This window comes from Maniola hyperantus, chromosome 17 (assembly GCF_902806685.2).
Source record: "Maniola hyperantus chromosome 17, iAphHyp1.2, whole genome shotgun sequence".
Taxonomy (NCBI): Eukaryota; Metazoa; Arthropoda; class Insecta; order Lepidoptera; family Nymphalidae; genus Maniola; species Maniola hyperantus.
The window spans coordinates 12,921,719-12,938,552 of record NC_048552.1 but is presented as its reverse complement, the minus strand read 5'-3'; the positions used below and the strand labels follow the sequence as shown (position 1 = coordinate 12,938,552).

Genomic DNA, 16,834 nt, shown 5'->3' with positions numbered 1-16,834 from the left:
CTCTCGGCATAAACAGCGGCATTCGCAGACGATTTGATTAACACTTCAACAACAAATATCTCCAAGTACGTACCAAGCCGAGCGAGAACGAGCTCACATAATGCCTTCACAATAAATTGCTTTACTTATTCCTTTGTTCACTCGGAACACTTTTAAACACCACAACTTTCTAAAACCATTAATTTTATTAACTTTTTTCAATTTAGATAAATTAGCATTGAACTGCAATCTCACTTGGTGGTAAGTGATGATGCGTGATAACTTGGAAGAGGTATGTAAGGGCCAAGGCGTAATCTCAGTTATCTTAGTTAGATTTTTAAATTTACTTTCTACGTTTTCTCCAGCACTAGACTATATTGTAACTTAGGCAAAGTGAAGTGGTAAAATTAAAGGCAAAGGTGACTGACTGACTGACTGATCTATCAACGCACAGCTCAAACTACTGGACGGATCGGACTGAAATTTAGCATGCAGATAGCTATTATGACGTAGGCATCTGCTACGAAAGGATTTTTGAAAATTCAACCTCTCAGGGGGTGGAATAGGGGTTTGAAATTTGTGTAGTCCACACGGACAAAATCGCGAGCATAAGCTAGTAACAGATAATTACAGACAGTCTAGAAAGGGCAGAGTAAAAACAACCTACTCATATTTATATCAGTATTGGTAAAAAAAGAAAAATTACAAGTAAAAACTGTAAAAATATGTAAAGTGCAAATCTGATACAAAAGAGAATAATCTGAAACTAGCTCTTTCGTTTCGTTTCATTCGAGTTTCATCACGCAGTTCATTTTTTACACTCGCTTCAACTATTTTGTGCTAAAAATCATTTTTAGAGGCGCTCCAGTGAAAATTACTGGGAAATGTTTTCACGAAAATATCTCGCGAGAGAAAATACTCCATACCCCATTGTCACCTCGTTGAGAGATTTAGATTTTTTCATTTTATTATGTAGTTTATGTTTACAAAAAACCGGCCAAGTGCGAATCAGGCACGCACACCAAGGGTTCCGTACTACAGTCGTATTTTATCGTCATTTTGCACGATAACTCAAAAACTATTATGCATAAAAATAAATCAAAATATATTTTAGAATGTACAGGTAAAGACCTCTCATATGATACCCCACTTGGTATGGTAATCTTACTTTATACGTTGAAAATACTAGTTATTTGATCAAAACACTTTTTTAATGATTTTTTGTGTGTGTGGGGACCTCCCACTAACAAAAATACCACAGCGCTTTCCACTGCGCCAGGGAGGTCGTTTAAAGTAGCCTATATCTCTCTCCGGAATGCAAGCTATATCCTGTAGTAAGTTTTATCCAAATCGGTTACAAGGATTGGCCGTGAATAAGTAGATAACAGACAGTACACTTTCGCATTTAGATTGTAGAATATTAGCATTTTACTTTATTTTTATTTTGAGTTCTATAGGTCTCGTGTAACTCAATTTACGGGCAGTCACAACGAGCATTGCAAAACAAGTCGTACAATAAAATAACCTAACCTAAAGAACTTGAAAAATATACCTAAGTTTATAAATACTAACAGAATGTGAACCTCAATAGCTCAACCGGTAAAGGAGTGGACTGAAAACCGAAAGGTCGACGGTTCAAAGTTCAAACCCCACCCGTTGCACTATTGTCGTACCTACTCCTAGCACAAGCCTGACGCTTAGTTGGAGAGGAAAGGGGAATATTAGTCATTTGATATGGCTAATATTCTTTAAAAAAAAATATATATATATATATAATGAAATGAATAATAGCAACAAATAATTCAACTTACAGCGGTACAGAGTAGAGATATAACTAAAATAAACTAAAATAAAAATAATTTTAAAAAATATTTACGCAAAAACGTTGCAGTTGCTCAAATCTATAGCGTAGTTCCATACGTTATCTATTGTACGCCTCGGTGGGAGAATTCCAGTCGTTTCTCTTTTGTATTGTTGCTGGTAATTTGCGAGGTCGGGGAAAATTGCACCCCAAGCTTTATCTTTTGCAATTCTAATGTTTGTTGTTTTTGAAAAGTTTCAATTGATGTTTTGGAGTATATACCTACTAGCTGATGCCCGCGACTTCGTCCGCGTGGAATTAGGTTTTTAAAAATCCCGTGGGAACTTTTTGACTATCCGGGATAAAAATTTGCCTATGTCATTCTTCAGGTCTTAATCTATACCTACCTATGCAAAAAATCACGTCAATCCGTTGCACCGTTGCGAAGTGATTGAAGGACCAACAAACACACTGTCGCATTTATAATAAGGGTACTGATAAACATTGCCCATGTTGGTTGGGATCGTCTCTTCTAACCATATTTTTCCAAGTTGTTCTGTTTTGGGTTGTCATTGTGTCTATTGAGGCTGTTATAGAAGGTCTTCAATAGAACTGACATACAGTATTGTTACTTTTATATGCTTTTATAGCCATGTTAATCAGACTACCTATACCTACCAATTTTTAGTTGTTTTTTAGAGATCTAAATCTAAATATAATATAAAAGGAAAAGGTGACTGACTGACTGATCTATCAACGCACAGCTTAAACTACTGGACGGATCGGGGTGAAATTTGGCATGCAGATAGCTATTATGATGTAAGCATCCGCTAAAAGAGGATTTCTGAAAATTCAACCCCTAAGGGGGTGAAATAGCGGTTTGGTGTAGTCCACGCGGACGAAGTTGCGAGCATAAGCTAATGTAAATATAAAACTGAATTTATCATGTAAGTAAATATAGTTAGAATTCTACCCAAAATGTGTAAATATGTTTATCCCAACCAGTTTTTACAGTGATCTGTATCATCTTAACACTTAATACATAAAGCCTAGCCGCCTACATAAATAAAGAGACCCGTATACCCAGAATTATTTATCACATTTTTGCGGGGGAAAACTGGAGAAAAATTCCCGGGGTAACTGTCAGAAAAGGGGATAAAATATGTTTAGCCCCATTCTGGGGCTGTCGGGTGTCCAAACTTTGTAATATCTCAGGCGGGTAATTTTGTTTGCTAATTTTTTGCCTTACTTTTTTTTAATAAATTAGGCACGAATTAACATACTTTTTTAATAACTTTCTTTCTCTGCCTGTTACCACCAGTTACGGTAAAATGTATAAGGCTCATCAGACATTGTTTCAACCTATTGTACCTGCATTTTATTGAATAAATAATTCATTCATTCATTCATTCATTCTGTTGCTGAGGTGTGAAAGAGTGGACTGAAAACCGAAAGGTCGCCGGTTCAAACCCCACCTGTTGCACTATTGTCGTACCTACTCCTAGCACAAGCTTTACGCTTGATTGGAGGGAAAAGGGGAATATTAGTCAGCAATTAACTTGGCTAATATTCTTTATTTTTATATTTCTTTGAGGTCAGTTTTGCTTGGAAGTGACACATTTTCTTTTAAAAAATTTGGGGTTTTGGTTGTATAAAAGAATGCTCGATCAATCCAATTGAAATATAGTATAGTATAGTATTTTGCGTACTATATATTTGTTCAACAGTATATAGTAGGGGGGGGGGGAGGTAAGGGGGTGCACTAACATCTTAACACCCCAAATGGCCTACAGCCGTGCGCTGACCACCCCGCCTGCCCAGCGTGGTCAGTATGGGCACTATTTCTAATGAGCAGCGCCAACAGACAAAGGCCCCCAGTTCCCGGCAGCCCTGCTATTCCCAATTACGGTAAGGTGGTGGGGAGCGGGTGGATGAGGAAGGCTGAGGACCGTGTTTTGGTGGCGTGCTTTTGGAAAGGCCTATGTCCAGCAGTGGACGCAAACAGGCTGATGGATTGGATTGGGATTGGATATAGTACGCAGAGACAAAATGTAGCACAATATTATATATTATAGTACGGTTGGCAACCCTAATTAAGCATCGCAGACTGCCTATAGGCTATATAATACGCCTATTACAGCTCTTAGGTTATAATACTGTCATAACGCTCGCTAAACTGAGAGCACCGATACAAGGGATATCGTAAAAAGTTACGATGTATATATATAATCATATAATATTGTTTAGGCTTTCGAGGCTTTTCTTGTTGGAGGAAATAAAGATATTAATAAAGTTATTATGAGTTGAATCGTTGCTTTTTAGGGTTCCGTACCTCAAAAGGAAAAAGAAACCGCTATAGGGTTACGTTACTTTGTTGTCTGTCTGTCGGTCTGTCTATCAATAAAACCTAAAGGGTACTTTCCGTTGACCTAGAATCCTGAAATTTTGCAGGTCGGTAGGCCTTATAGTGCAAGTAAAAATTCCGAGAACCGTGGTTATATATCACAAAAAAATATTTATTTTTTATTTTTATTCAGATACAAGTTAGCCCTTGACTGCAATCTCACCTGATGGTAAGTGATGATGCAGTCTAAGATGATAGCGGGCTAACCTGGAAGGGGTATGGTAGGGGTATTAAAATGTGTTCACCAAAAAGTTAATTTACACATCACATGTAACATGTTCTATATTCTTTATATCTACCGGAAATCGAACCCGGGACCTCCCGCTGATAAGACCACAGCGCTCACCAATGGGCCAGGGAGGTCGTCAAAGCACTGGTCTAGCATGGCAGACTATGACCTAAGTTCTTCGCATTCTGAGAGGAGACCCGTGCAGCGTGCTCACTGCTCAGTAGAGGGCCGGCGATGGTTTGATGATGATGATGATAGTAACTAATACTAAAACTAAACACATACCTAAATAATAATAAAATCTTACATAAACATTACTTAGTTGGAAATTTGTATACACGCAGAATAAATTGTGCCATAAACACACCGTAATAGCGTTTTAGATAACAAAATTGAGACCCTAAATCTATGAGCGAGACGTACTGCGCAATATTCTGGCTGTGTTCCAGGCATAACGACCGCAGGCCTTATCTGCCTTTCTAGTTCAATGAGTTCGTCTGAATTCGGCTTTTCACCGAGTTGTATTTATAGCTGCTAAATGTGCTAATAAATTACTGAACTTTTTACACGACTGCCTAAAAACAGGAGTGTAATATTTTCATCTATCTATATATATAATTCAAAGTCCTGACTGACTGACTTATATATCAACGCACGGACTAAACCACTGGTCCTAGATACATGAAATTTTGAGGGTGTGTTCTTTGTAAAGAGTAGGTATCCAGTAAGAAAGGATTTTTTAATTTCCACCCCTTCAAGCGCGTTAAATTAGGTAATGAAAGTTTTCACGAAAGTCCGTGATTTTTCAAGTTATTTGCATGAAAGTTGGTATTTGGGTTTTCGGTAACAAATGAAGAAATATGTATTCCGGGATTTTTGGAAATTCAACCCCCACCTCGATTTTCTAAATTCTCGGGTCAACTAGTGTGCTAATAAATTACCAATCTTTTTAGGGTTCCGCCCCGTATATCAAGAGAAAAAACGGAACCCTTATAGAATACAACGAAGTGGTTGTCTGTTTGTCGTTCGATCGTGTGTGTCAAGACCCTTCAAGGGAATCAAAACCTATAGGGTACTTCCCCTAGAATGCCTACGGTAATTTACACCAAGCGAGAAAAAATCTAAAAATGTATAAACAAGATAGTGTATATAATTAATTTTACAATTCATTTTAAAGATTTCAGGAGAGGATAAAAGATGAAGAGGGGCAGATGGCGGGAAGCGACTTTGTTTTTTTTATGATTTATGATTTATTTATTCATTTGCTTTCATGGTTACATGAAGCCCCGTTAGGGCATTGCAAAGTTAGGTACATTAACAATACATACATGCTAAATATATAATTATTATACAATTACATGCAAACTACGTGTTACATTATTTTATAATAGATTTTATCATGTAATTATATAGGGCATTCATTTTGAATCGAAATTATTTTTATTTATTGATCGCACTAATTAATTAAGTTTGTTATAATGTCAATTAGTTTCTTCTTTGTTAATAATTTAGTAATATTAAGTAGGTACAAGTATGTTAATATAAAATAGTTTCGATTATCAGTAAGAATGTCATATTAAACTTAAATTAACTTAATTTAATAGAGATAACGAGCAAACGAGCAGGCGGGTCACCTGATGTTAAGTGATCACCGCCGCCCATGAGCATTTGCAGCATCAGAGCGCCGATGCGTTGCCGGCCTTTTAGGAATTTGTTGGTCCGCCCCTTGAATAACCCCATGTTGTAATCTAATGGGAACACCGCCGAAGGGAGTCCACAGTTTGCATGTGCGTGGAAAAAAGGATCTGGCACAACAAATATTGTTTTATACTTGTCTTCTTCTTCTTCTTGCAATGCCGTCTCCTATCGGAAGTTGGCAATCATTAGGGCTATCTGCACCTTGGACACTACTGCTCGGAAAAGATATCGGATACTCTTCCCGTACCAATTGGCGTTAATTCTTTAGCCACGATGTTCTTCTACGGCCTGGTGGTAAGACTGCCGGCTATTTTCCCCTGAATAATGAGCTTAAGGAGGTCGTATTTGCTATTTCTCATAATGTGGCCGAAGTACTCCAACTTCTGAACTTTTATGGTCTTCAGAATTTCAAGATCTTTGCTTAGCCTTTGTAGTAGAGTTGCATTTTTGACACGCTGTATCCAAGAGACTTTCAACATTCTTCTGTATACCCACATTTCAAAAGCTTCTAGAGATACTTGTAGAGAGCTTTATACTTGTAGAGATAATAATTGGTACATACCATATCTGGCTTCCTCCCCCTCGGGTGCCTGTGCCGTGAGGGTAGCCAGCTCCTTCTCCAAGTCGACCTGGTGCTCGCCAGAGTCCCATGACAGCAGCCCTGCAACAATACACAAGAATATTAACATATTTTAGAAAATAATATAATTTTGTTTAACTTCTCCATAATATTCTCAGCGATGTGTGAAATCTGCACATCCGCATTCGTTAAGCGTGGTAGACTATAATATCATGGCCTAAATCCTTCTCATTTTTAGAGGAAATCCGTACTTAGTAGTGGAACGTCGGTGACTTGAGATAATCTATATCCATACTAATATACTAATATTATAAATGCGAAAGTGTGTCTGTCTGTCTGCTAGCTTTTCACGGCCCAACAGTTTAACCGATTTTGATGAAATTTGGTACAGAGTTAGCTCACATCCCGGGGAAGGACATAGGCTACTTTTTATTCCGTAAAATTAAAGAGTTCCCACAGAATTCTTAAAACCTAAATCCACGCAGACCAAGTCGCGGGCATTATCTAGTAATATTATATAAAAGAAAAAGCTGACTGATGATGATATTGAATAAGTTACGTTTCTTTAACAAAACTATTAAAGCCTAAAGGGTGTTTCATTGTCCACTTCACACACGGGTATAAATAAAATAAAATAAAATAAAATAAAAATATTTTTTATTCAAATAAACTTTTACAAGTGCTTTCGAATGAATGCATAATAAAGAATATCCTATGAGGTGATCCGTAGGTTCAGCAATGATTACAAACATAATCATCATCATCATCATCATGATCAACCCATGGGCAGCTCACTACCTACCTAGACAGCACGGGTCTCCTCTCAGAATAAGAAGGGTTTTGGCCATAGTCGCATAGACGCTGGTCATGTGTGGATTGGCAGACTTCACACACCTTTGAGAATACTATGGAGAACTCTCAGGCATGCAGGTTTCCTCACAATATTTTCCTTTACAGTTAAAGCCAGTGATATTTATTTACTTATAAAACGCACGTAACTTCGAAAAATTAGAGGTGCGTGCACGGGATCGAACCCCCGACCTCCGATTAGGAGTCGAGCGTCCTAACCACTAAGCTATCACAGCATTACAAACATACTGCTTATGAAACAGACCCTTCTCTGATTTTTATTTAACTTTGAATTAGAATCATCATCATCATCATCAACCATTAGACATAGGTCTCTTGTAGGGACTTCCGCACGCCACGGTCTTGCGCCGTCTGAATCCAGCGGCTCTTTGCGACTCGTCTGATGTCGTCCATCCACCTAGTGGGGGAGGTCGCCATCCCAGCACCTTGGGACCCCGACGTCTATCGGTTTCACGAACTATGTGCCTTGCCCATTGCCACGCCACTTCAGCTTCGCAACCCGTTGAGCTATGTCGGCTACTCTAGTTCTCCTACGGATCTCCTCATTTCTGATTTGATTACGTAGAGAAACTCCGCACATAGTTCTCGCCATCGCCCGCTGAGTGACTCTGAGCTTTTTTATGAATTAGAATACAATACTAGAATGTTGACAGAAAAAGTTTACATAGAAAAATTATTAATTCTAAATCCATGGCCTATATCTAGACAAATAACGGACTTTACAATATAGGTCATGTGGAAATGAAAGCAATCGCGGGACAGAGCAAGTTTTAATTATTGGCGTTGTAACTTGCATTGTTGTTCAGGAATTGTATGTTTTGTTCCCTTGGAAATGTTTATTTTAATAAACTATCTGTTAATTGAGATTATAATAACCTCATACGAATAATGCGAAGGTGTGTCTGTCTGGTAGTCTGTCTGCTACCTTTTAAGGCTCAACAGTTAAACCGATTTTTATGAAATTTGGTACAGAGTTAACTTATATTCATAAAATACAATCCCCTGGGAACAAATTTTCCGGGATAAAAAGTAGCCTATATCCTGCCTCGGGATGCAAGCTATCTCTGTACCAAATTTCGTCAAAATCGGTTGAACGAATGGGCCGTGAAAAGCTAACAGACTAACAGACACACTTTCACATTTATAATATTAGTATGAATATGGATTTGTATTGCTTTGTACAAAAGATAAAATATAATATAGATAGGAAGCTGTGATAGCCTAGTGGTTAGGACGTCCGCCTTCTAATCGGAGGTCGGGGGTTCGATCCCGGTCACGCACCTCTGACTTTTCGGAGTTATGTGCGTTTTAATTAATTAAATATCACTTGCTTTAACGGTGACGGAAAACATCGTGAGGAAACCTGCATGCCTGAGAGTTCTCCATAATGTTTTCAAAGGTGTGTGAAGTCTACCAATCCGCACATGGCCAGCGTGGTAGACTATGGCCAAAACCCTTCTCACTCTACAAGGAGACCCGTGCTTTGTAATAAGCCGGCGATGGGTTGATCATGATAATAATGATGATGATTGCTTTGTATAAATAATCTCGTTAATATGTAAGAGCATATTACAAAGGTACAATAACAAGCTAAAGCATGAGGTAGTTTTAAGTATAATGCAACGAAATGTTGGAATAACCTTCCTCCACCTTATAGAAACCTTCAGACTTCTGGCGCTTTTAAAGTAAAATTCAAAAAACATCTTTTAAATATTCAAAAGTTACAGATTTAGTCAAATTTATTTAATTTATTTATCTTACCAAACTTTACTTTCTCATCCACACCTTGCGAGCTATTTTATTTTATTTTATTTTTTCTTTATTATACTTACAAAAAAAAAAAAAAACTATCGTACAATTTTCCTATTCTTACAATTTACAACATCTATTTCAATGTATTATTTCTTATTTCTTCTTTTATGTCCTATATCACTTTAAATTTAAAAACTGTAAACACTTTATTTCATTTTATTTATCCATTTACTCGCCAACTTTATATATTCTATGCCACTGACGTTTAGGTAATATTTAAAAGGCGGTCACTGAAAATCAGCGTTGGGGCATCTGGTACCTCAGATATTTGCTCTAGAGGTTTGTGTCTGAGGGGCCCGACGTCTCAACACAAGCTGAGTGGCCTACCTGTTCGAGGTGTTGCACTGCTGTACAGGACGATATTGCCTACACCATGTACCACCTATATACCTCGAATAAAAATTATTCTATTCTATTCTATTCTATTCTAATGAATAATTTGTGTACAGAACAATACAGAACGCGAACAATGTAAGCGCTTGACCTTCCTCCATACTGGACCAGAACACTGCGACTGAGCTGCAGCTAAACTTAGACGTGCTCCAAAACCTTTGTAAACTTACTAAAGTTGTGTATTTTATGTCGTCATATCAAAAAGCTCTTCAGTTGTGTATTTTATGTCACCATACCAAAAAGCTAATTTCAGTTGTGTATTTTATGTCGTCATATCAAAAAGCTAATTTCAGTTGTGTATTTTATGTCGTCATACTAAAAAGCTAACTTCAGGTGCGTATTTTATGTCGTCATACCAAAAAGCTAACTACAGTGGTATATTTTATGTCATCATACCAAAAAGCTAACTTAAATTGTGTATTTTTACGTCATCATACCAAAAAGCTAACTTTAGTTGCGTAATTTATGTTGTCATACCAAAAGCTAACTACAGTTGTGTATTTTATGTCGTCATACCAAAAAGCTAACTTCAGTTGTGTATTTTATGTCGTCATAATAAATAGCTAATTTAAGTTGTGTATTATTATGTAGTGACGCCAAAATTTATATTGGGTGTCTCTCTCTCAGGGATGCCAGAACGAGGAAATTCGCATAAGAAATAAAGTGACTGATATAGCTAGGTTATAAGTCTCGCAAATTACTATTGCGCTGGAACCTTGTCTCATTAACATCGAAATGATGTCATTTTGACGTCAGCCGAAATTAAAATATACCATGAGCTCGAAACTTCAGTCTAGTGCTGACGTCACTAAAATGGTGGCCACGCGCATTAGCTATTTGCGGGACTTATAGCTGAAGTTGCAGTTGTAGCGGAGTTGCAAATCGTACTTTTGACATGTCAAAGTCAAAGTCAAATGATTTATTCAAAATAGGTAATAAATTACTCGTATTGATAGTCTGGTATGGTGTTACATTTGTAAGATATAGTGGTGATAATTATGTTAATGGCGTGACAGTTAAAATGGCGCATGAGAACTAATTTTGTACGCATTATAGTTCAAAGTAGTTCTGTTTATATTTATCTCGAACATGCAAAATCAATCGAATCGAAAATTATTTTTGCCTAGAGCTAATTCCTCATGATTTATGCATTCGATTTTCTAAATAATTAATTACTAATGCGGCTGCAAACAACGGCTTATGGTGGTGTGGTTCAAAGCTTTCGATTCAATTGAGTTTGGATCATGAATAATAAATTTAATGTTGTATTATGATCTGATTTCATACGAGATTCATATCTCTATGCTCATTATACAGCTGTAATAATTATTATATCTATTAACAAAAGGTATGTATTTTCGACCTGTCGCCCGGCCCGCGGGGCCGCCCCGCACACCCGCACAGCCACCGCACTAGCCCGGTACGGGATAGCGCAGGTGACGTACGGGTGTGCGGGGTGTCCCTTCGCCTCATACCCCGGTTGCCATCTCGACCTGTCATGTACTAAATCTTAAGGAAAAAAAGAAAATAATTATCCATGCAAAAGCCTTCGTAGTAGGTAGAAAACTTATTACTTAACCGCTGTTTAAGTTTTCTCATTATAATATGGTTCATGTAAACGACTGATAATATCAAATTACTTTACTCGAAACAGTGCCGGAATTTTTTAAACACACAAACAAAAACCATCACGAAAGCCGTTTCAATAGGTAGCCGGCCATTTGCATAGCAGCCTTACGTCATTTTCGGTCATAAATATTATTTTAAGTAGATTTTCATTTATATGGCGTGTAACTGGGTGTTAACAAAAACTGTCGATTTTCCCTGTACGCGGTAGGCAGTGGCGTGCACAGTGTTCGAAGCCAGGGTAGGCATTAGTTAGGTAGGCTGTTTACATGCAGGTCATAATGAAAAATATGCATTGAGCTATTACAACTGGGGTAAGCAGTGCATTTATGCCTTTATGACCTGCACGCCGCTGGCTGTAGGCCGGAGCAAAAGTAATACCTAAAAGATATAATATACCTAACATAATATTATGGTAAAAAGATAAAAAGTTATTAAATCTAAAATTTAGGACGTAGGTATAATATTGTGAACTAGCTTATGCTCGCAACTTTGTCCGCGTGAAATACACAAATTACAGACCCCTATTTCACCCCCTTAGGTATTGAATTGTCAAAAATCCTTTCTTAGCGGATGCCTACGTCATAATAGCTATCTGCATGCCAAATTTCAGCCCGATCCGTCCAGTATTTGAGCTGTGCGTTGATAGATCAGTCAGTCAGTCAGTCACCTTTTCCTTTTATATATTTAGATTTTAGACCACAATTTATTTTTTTGTAAGTGATGTAACCACAAATTCACGGTTTTCAGATTTTCCCCCTTATGTTAAAGTCAAAGTCAAATGATTTATTCAAAATAGGTAATAAATAACTCTTTTTGATGGTCAGATGTTGGATTTCTAAGACATAGTGGTGATAATTATTACGCAAACTTAAAACTAAAGCTACGAGGGTTCCAAACGCGCCCAGGTCTGAGAAGAGCCCACAACAAACTCAGTATACTCAGTAACTCAGTGTCTGGTATAAGACCTACCTACCTGGCAAATTTCATGATTCTAAGTCAACGGGAAATACCCTGTAGGTTTCTTGACAGACCGACAGACAACAAAGTGATCCTATAAGTGTTCCTTATTCCTTTTGAGGTACGGAACCCTAAAAATTAAATACTTAAAATTGAAATCTAACTTAGAATTTAAAAAAAAAGATGGGCCGAATTGAGAACCACCTCCTTTTTGGAAGTCAGAAAAATCAGACTAGGTACCTATATATTATTATAAGTAGTGACAGTCGTGTTTCTTATTTTAGCGCCATAAACTCTACAATTTCGCCTAGTTAATTATCTTGTCTGACGCAGACGGATAGCATTCCCGAAGTTTTGTTCGATCCTTCATAACTTTTATATAATTTGGACATTTGGGTTGCGTGCTGTGCCCACTCGATAATTGTTTCAGTCCATTAGACGATCATTTCGCGTGTACCAAACATAACAATAGATAAGTTGGAGTTATTTTCATGTTGTTATTTTCTTCGCAATGCTGTTATGTAGAATAATAACAATTAAGTACATAAATACACTTAATGTGTACACTAAATGCTGTATAAGTATTCAGCTTTTTTCATATTGCATCAGTACCCATTAACCATAATAATATTTTAAGTGTGTTTTTTTGTTGGTTAGTTGGTTTGTCTTTCAGACACATCGCAACGGAGCAACAAATCGGCGTGAATTTTTGAATGGGTATAAAGATTTGAAGAGTGGCATAGGCTACTTTTTATCCCGGAAAATCAAAGAGTTCCCACGGGATTTTTAAAAACCTAATTCCACGTGGACGAAGTCGCAGGCTTCAGTTAGTAGAAAATATAATATTAGTAAATGTAAACTCAATAAGATCATTCATAATCACAAATTAATTCAATAAAATTCATCTGCAACATTTCGGAGCTGTTTTATTTAAGCAACTAAATATCACTTCTTTTATTAGTAAAGAGAAAACATTATGAGATAATGTGGCTAATTCCATTGTACACAATCTCTAAACTAAACTAAAATGGCACGTCTAAATCTATTGCTATCCCTTTCATAATGTTGCTTGCGGAAAAGGATAGCATTAGATTTAGACCTGTTAATTTAGTTTAGTTTAGAGATTGTGTACTAGAAAATCGGCCCCATTAACTGATTAAAATTGGAAATCATGTTAATTTCAGGTAAAACTCAAATCTACATAAACTTTTCATGATAGTTCCTATAACTTTCCCCAGGAGGCTGCAGCGAGCATTTTGAAAAACACCGTCCCTTGATTAATATGCAAGTCAATAGGCTGGTGTCCACCACAGCTGACTTTTATTTTTTTCGTGGATAAGATACCTAGCCTAGATACATGACTAAAAACCGCACCAATTCAGTTCGACCTAAAAAGCTGAAAAACCGAGGGGACTAGGTATGTCAACATATTTATAGAGAAGTGTATTAGTTGACAAAGGGCGATGACCTTTAACCTGACCTGAGCGGGTCAAAGGTCAGATGCGCCTTTTAACATGTGACCTCTTTCCGTATGGACGGAAATACATTCATGTTTAATGAATAAATTTTAATGAGTACTTGGGTTATTAAATATTATGGAAAAGTTATGATTTACTCGACTATGGGAGGGTGTAGTAACTGTTGAGTCAGAAATAAGGAGATCCGTAGGAGAAAAAACTGGCCAAGTGCGAGTCAGACTCGCGCACCGAGGGTTCCGTATTACAGTCGTATTTTTTCAACATTTTGGAAGGTAAATCAAAAACTATAATGCATAAAAATAAATAAAAAAACAAGAAGCCCTTTCATATAATTACAACCTTTAGTATGGTTATCTAACTTTGAAAATTGAAAATACTTATATTTGTTCATTCAATTATTTTTTCTGTCAGGCGGCACGGTGGCGTGTGAAAGTCCCTACAAGAGACCTATGTCCAGCAGTGGACGTCTATCGGTTGACGGCAGTAGTAGCTCTACATGCATATTAAGACAGAATTATATTTTTAATTAATGGAGTATTAACCTAATGAAATAATAATTCATTTAACCTCTGTAGGCTACAATAAGGCTTCAGCCCAATTAGCCTAATTAGTATAAAGTTAGAAGCACAATTTGAATGATGTTGGTTAATATTCAGTGTTATCAAGAAAGTTTTGAAACCAATTGACGTCAAAAATATGTTTAAGTTGTTAATTTGAAATAGATTGGATGGAAGAATATCTTTGAAGTTAGCAAAAGTAAAGGGATGATTGCTTTTCTGCCTAACCTCGCAAGTCAAGTGACAAGTCTTTTCTGCCTAACCTCGCAAGTCAAGTGACAAGTCTTGTCTGTAATATCTAAATAGTAGATAGATAGCTAAATAGAAATACTTTATTGCACACAAAAAATATTACATAACATGACAAAGAAACTAAAACCAAAAAAATAATTGTATGCAAAGGCGGCCTTATTGCTCGCAGCAATCATAGCATAGTAATAGTATAAGTATAAGTAGTTGGGCTTTGTTTAGTGAAAAGTGAGATCTAAATTTTGATAAAAAATGATTTACAATAAAAATTATAGAAAAACTGTACAACATTTTTAATTAATAGTTCATATTTTTAAGGCTTCATGTTTTAGTTTTCAATTAACTTAATATTAATTCAAAGACTTATTTATTTAAGAGAGAGTTTAAAAACATGCACGAGCTGGTTTTCGCAGAATATAAGTCAAATTAATTTAAAATTGTATTCAATGTTCAAACACATTCTCTACCTACTGCGATCATCATGAAAGTATAAAACACACAAAAAATACACACACTGAAAAGTAAATTCACATCAAAAATGGATTATGATTGGATAGCGCTTCTGCGAAACCCATTTGTGTTATTAAAGCATCGTTCAAACGCAGATATTTTTGCTCATAACTTACTTATATACAAGATTTTTATAATAGAATAGAATAGAATAAATTTACTGTGTAGGTACATTAGGTGTTATACTTGTTATAAAGTTCTAACAGTTTGCCACTTTGTGTCGTGTAATACTGGTTACATACAATATTTTTTAATTATTACAATTTTTAACTATTTTGTTTACTAAACTAAAAAACACTAATATCTAACTAGCTGATGCCCGCGACTTCGTACGACAAACACACTTTCGCATTTATAATGAGGTTACTGATATGAGGTCCCAACCCCCAGCAATGAAAACTACGAAATAAAGGTAAAAAAATATGGGGAAAATACAGCCGCCTGCACATAGCCTATGGGGGTGATTAAGGGAGACCGTAGATCAAATAGCAAGCCAGGGGTGGGTCACAAAAAGAGGGACAAACTACTTTATTGTGGCGAGCAGGGCAAATATGGCGACGTAATTAAATTTGCACAATCGACACAAACTAGCTAGCTTTCTAGCAACCGCCGAGTTTCTTGCTGGTTCTTCTCGGTAGGAAAGGCATTCCGAACCAGTGGTAGATGCAGCTGACGATTCAAAAATACTTGTAAAGTTTAATTGAATAAAAATATTTATTTATTTATTTATTCATTCGGATCTTTTATTTACACACTAGCTGATGCCTGCGACTTTGTCCGCGTGGAATTAGGTTTTTTAAAATCCGGTGGGAACTCTCTGATTTTTCGTTATAAAAAGTAGCCTAGGTCACTCTCCTGGTCTTTATCTATACCCATGCAAAAATCACGTCAATCCGTTACGCCGTTGCGACGTGATTGAAGGACAAACCAACAAACAAACACATTTTCGCATTTATAATAAGTACGATTCATAAAGGCGCGTGAGCTAGCCTTGTTTTAGTTTTCTTGCTATAAAGGGGACTTATGTTTGAAAGGGTTTGACGGACTTTTGCAAAACTAATATATGAAAACTAGCTTTTGCCTGCGACTTCATCTGCGTGGACTACACAAATTTTAAACCCCTTAGGGTTGAATTATCAAAAATTCTTTCTTCGCGGGTGTCTACGTTGTAATAGCTATTTGCACGCCTTTCAGCTCGATCCGTCCAGTAGTTTGAGCTGTGCGTTGATAGATCAGTCAGTCAGTCAGATTTTCCTTTTATGTATTGAGATTAAACGTCAAGTTTACAGCATCGTTAAAGCTTTCGCAAAGGAGCATAAAGATAAACTTCTCTCCCTTGATATCTTTATCGAATCCTAGCAAAGCGTAATAACTGCCACAAAAGAAATGCTAAATAAAGAACGCGATAAAATAGTCGAAGAGATTGATTAGAGAGATGTTGACAAAATACAGAACGAGAACGTAGCTCTAACTACTGCAAAGATCGGGCTGGAATTTGGCATCCAGACAACTATTATGACGTAGACATCCGCTTAGAAAGAATTTTTGAAAATACGACCCCTAAGGGGGTGAAATAGGAGTTTGAAATTTCTGTAGTCCACTCGGGAATAAACTAGTTGCTCATATTTTATATTTGAATTGCACATCTCTATCTATTCTGTTGGGATATTTAGAATTTATAGGAAAAA

At 36.7% G+C, this 16,834-nt stretch overlaps 1 protein-coding gene across 1 annotated transcript in view; it reads right to left on the bottom strand.

Annotated features, from left to right (window-relative positions):
• LOC117990037 (microtubule-associated protein futsch-like) overlaps positions 1-16,834 on the bottom strand; it is a 179,873-nt gene that overhangs the window by 62,774 nt on the left and 100,265 nt on the right. Inside the window, 1 exon segment of the mRNA XM_034977471.2 lies at positions 6,674-6,772. Coding sequence (XP_034833362.2) covers positions 6,674-6,772 — 99 coding nt within the window.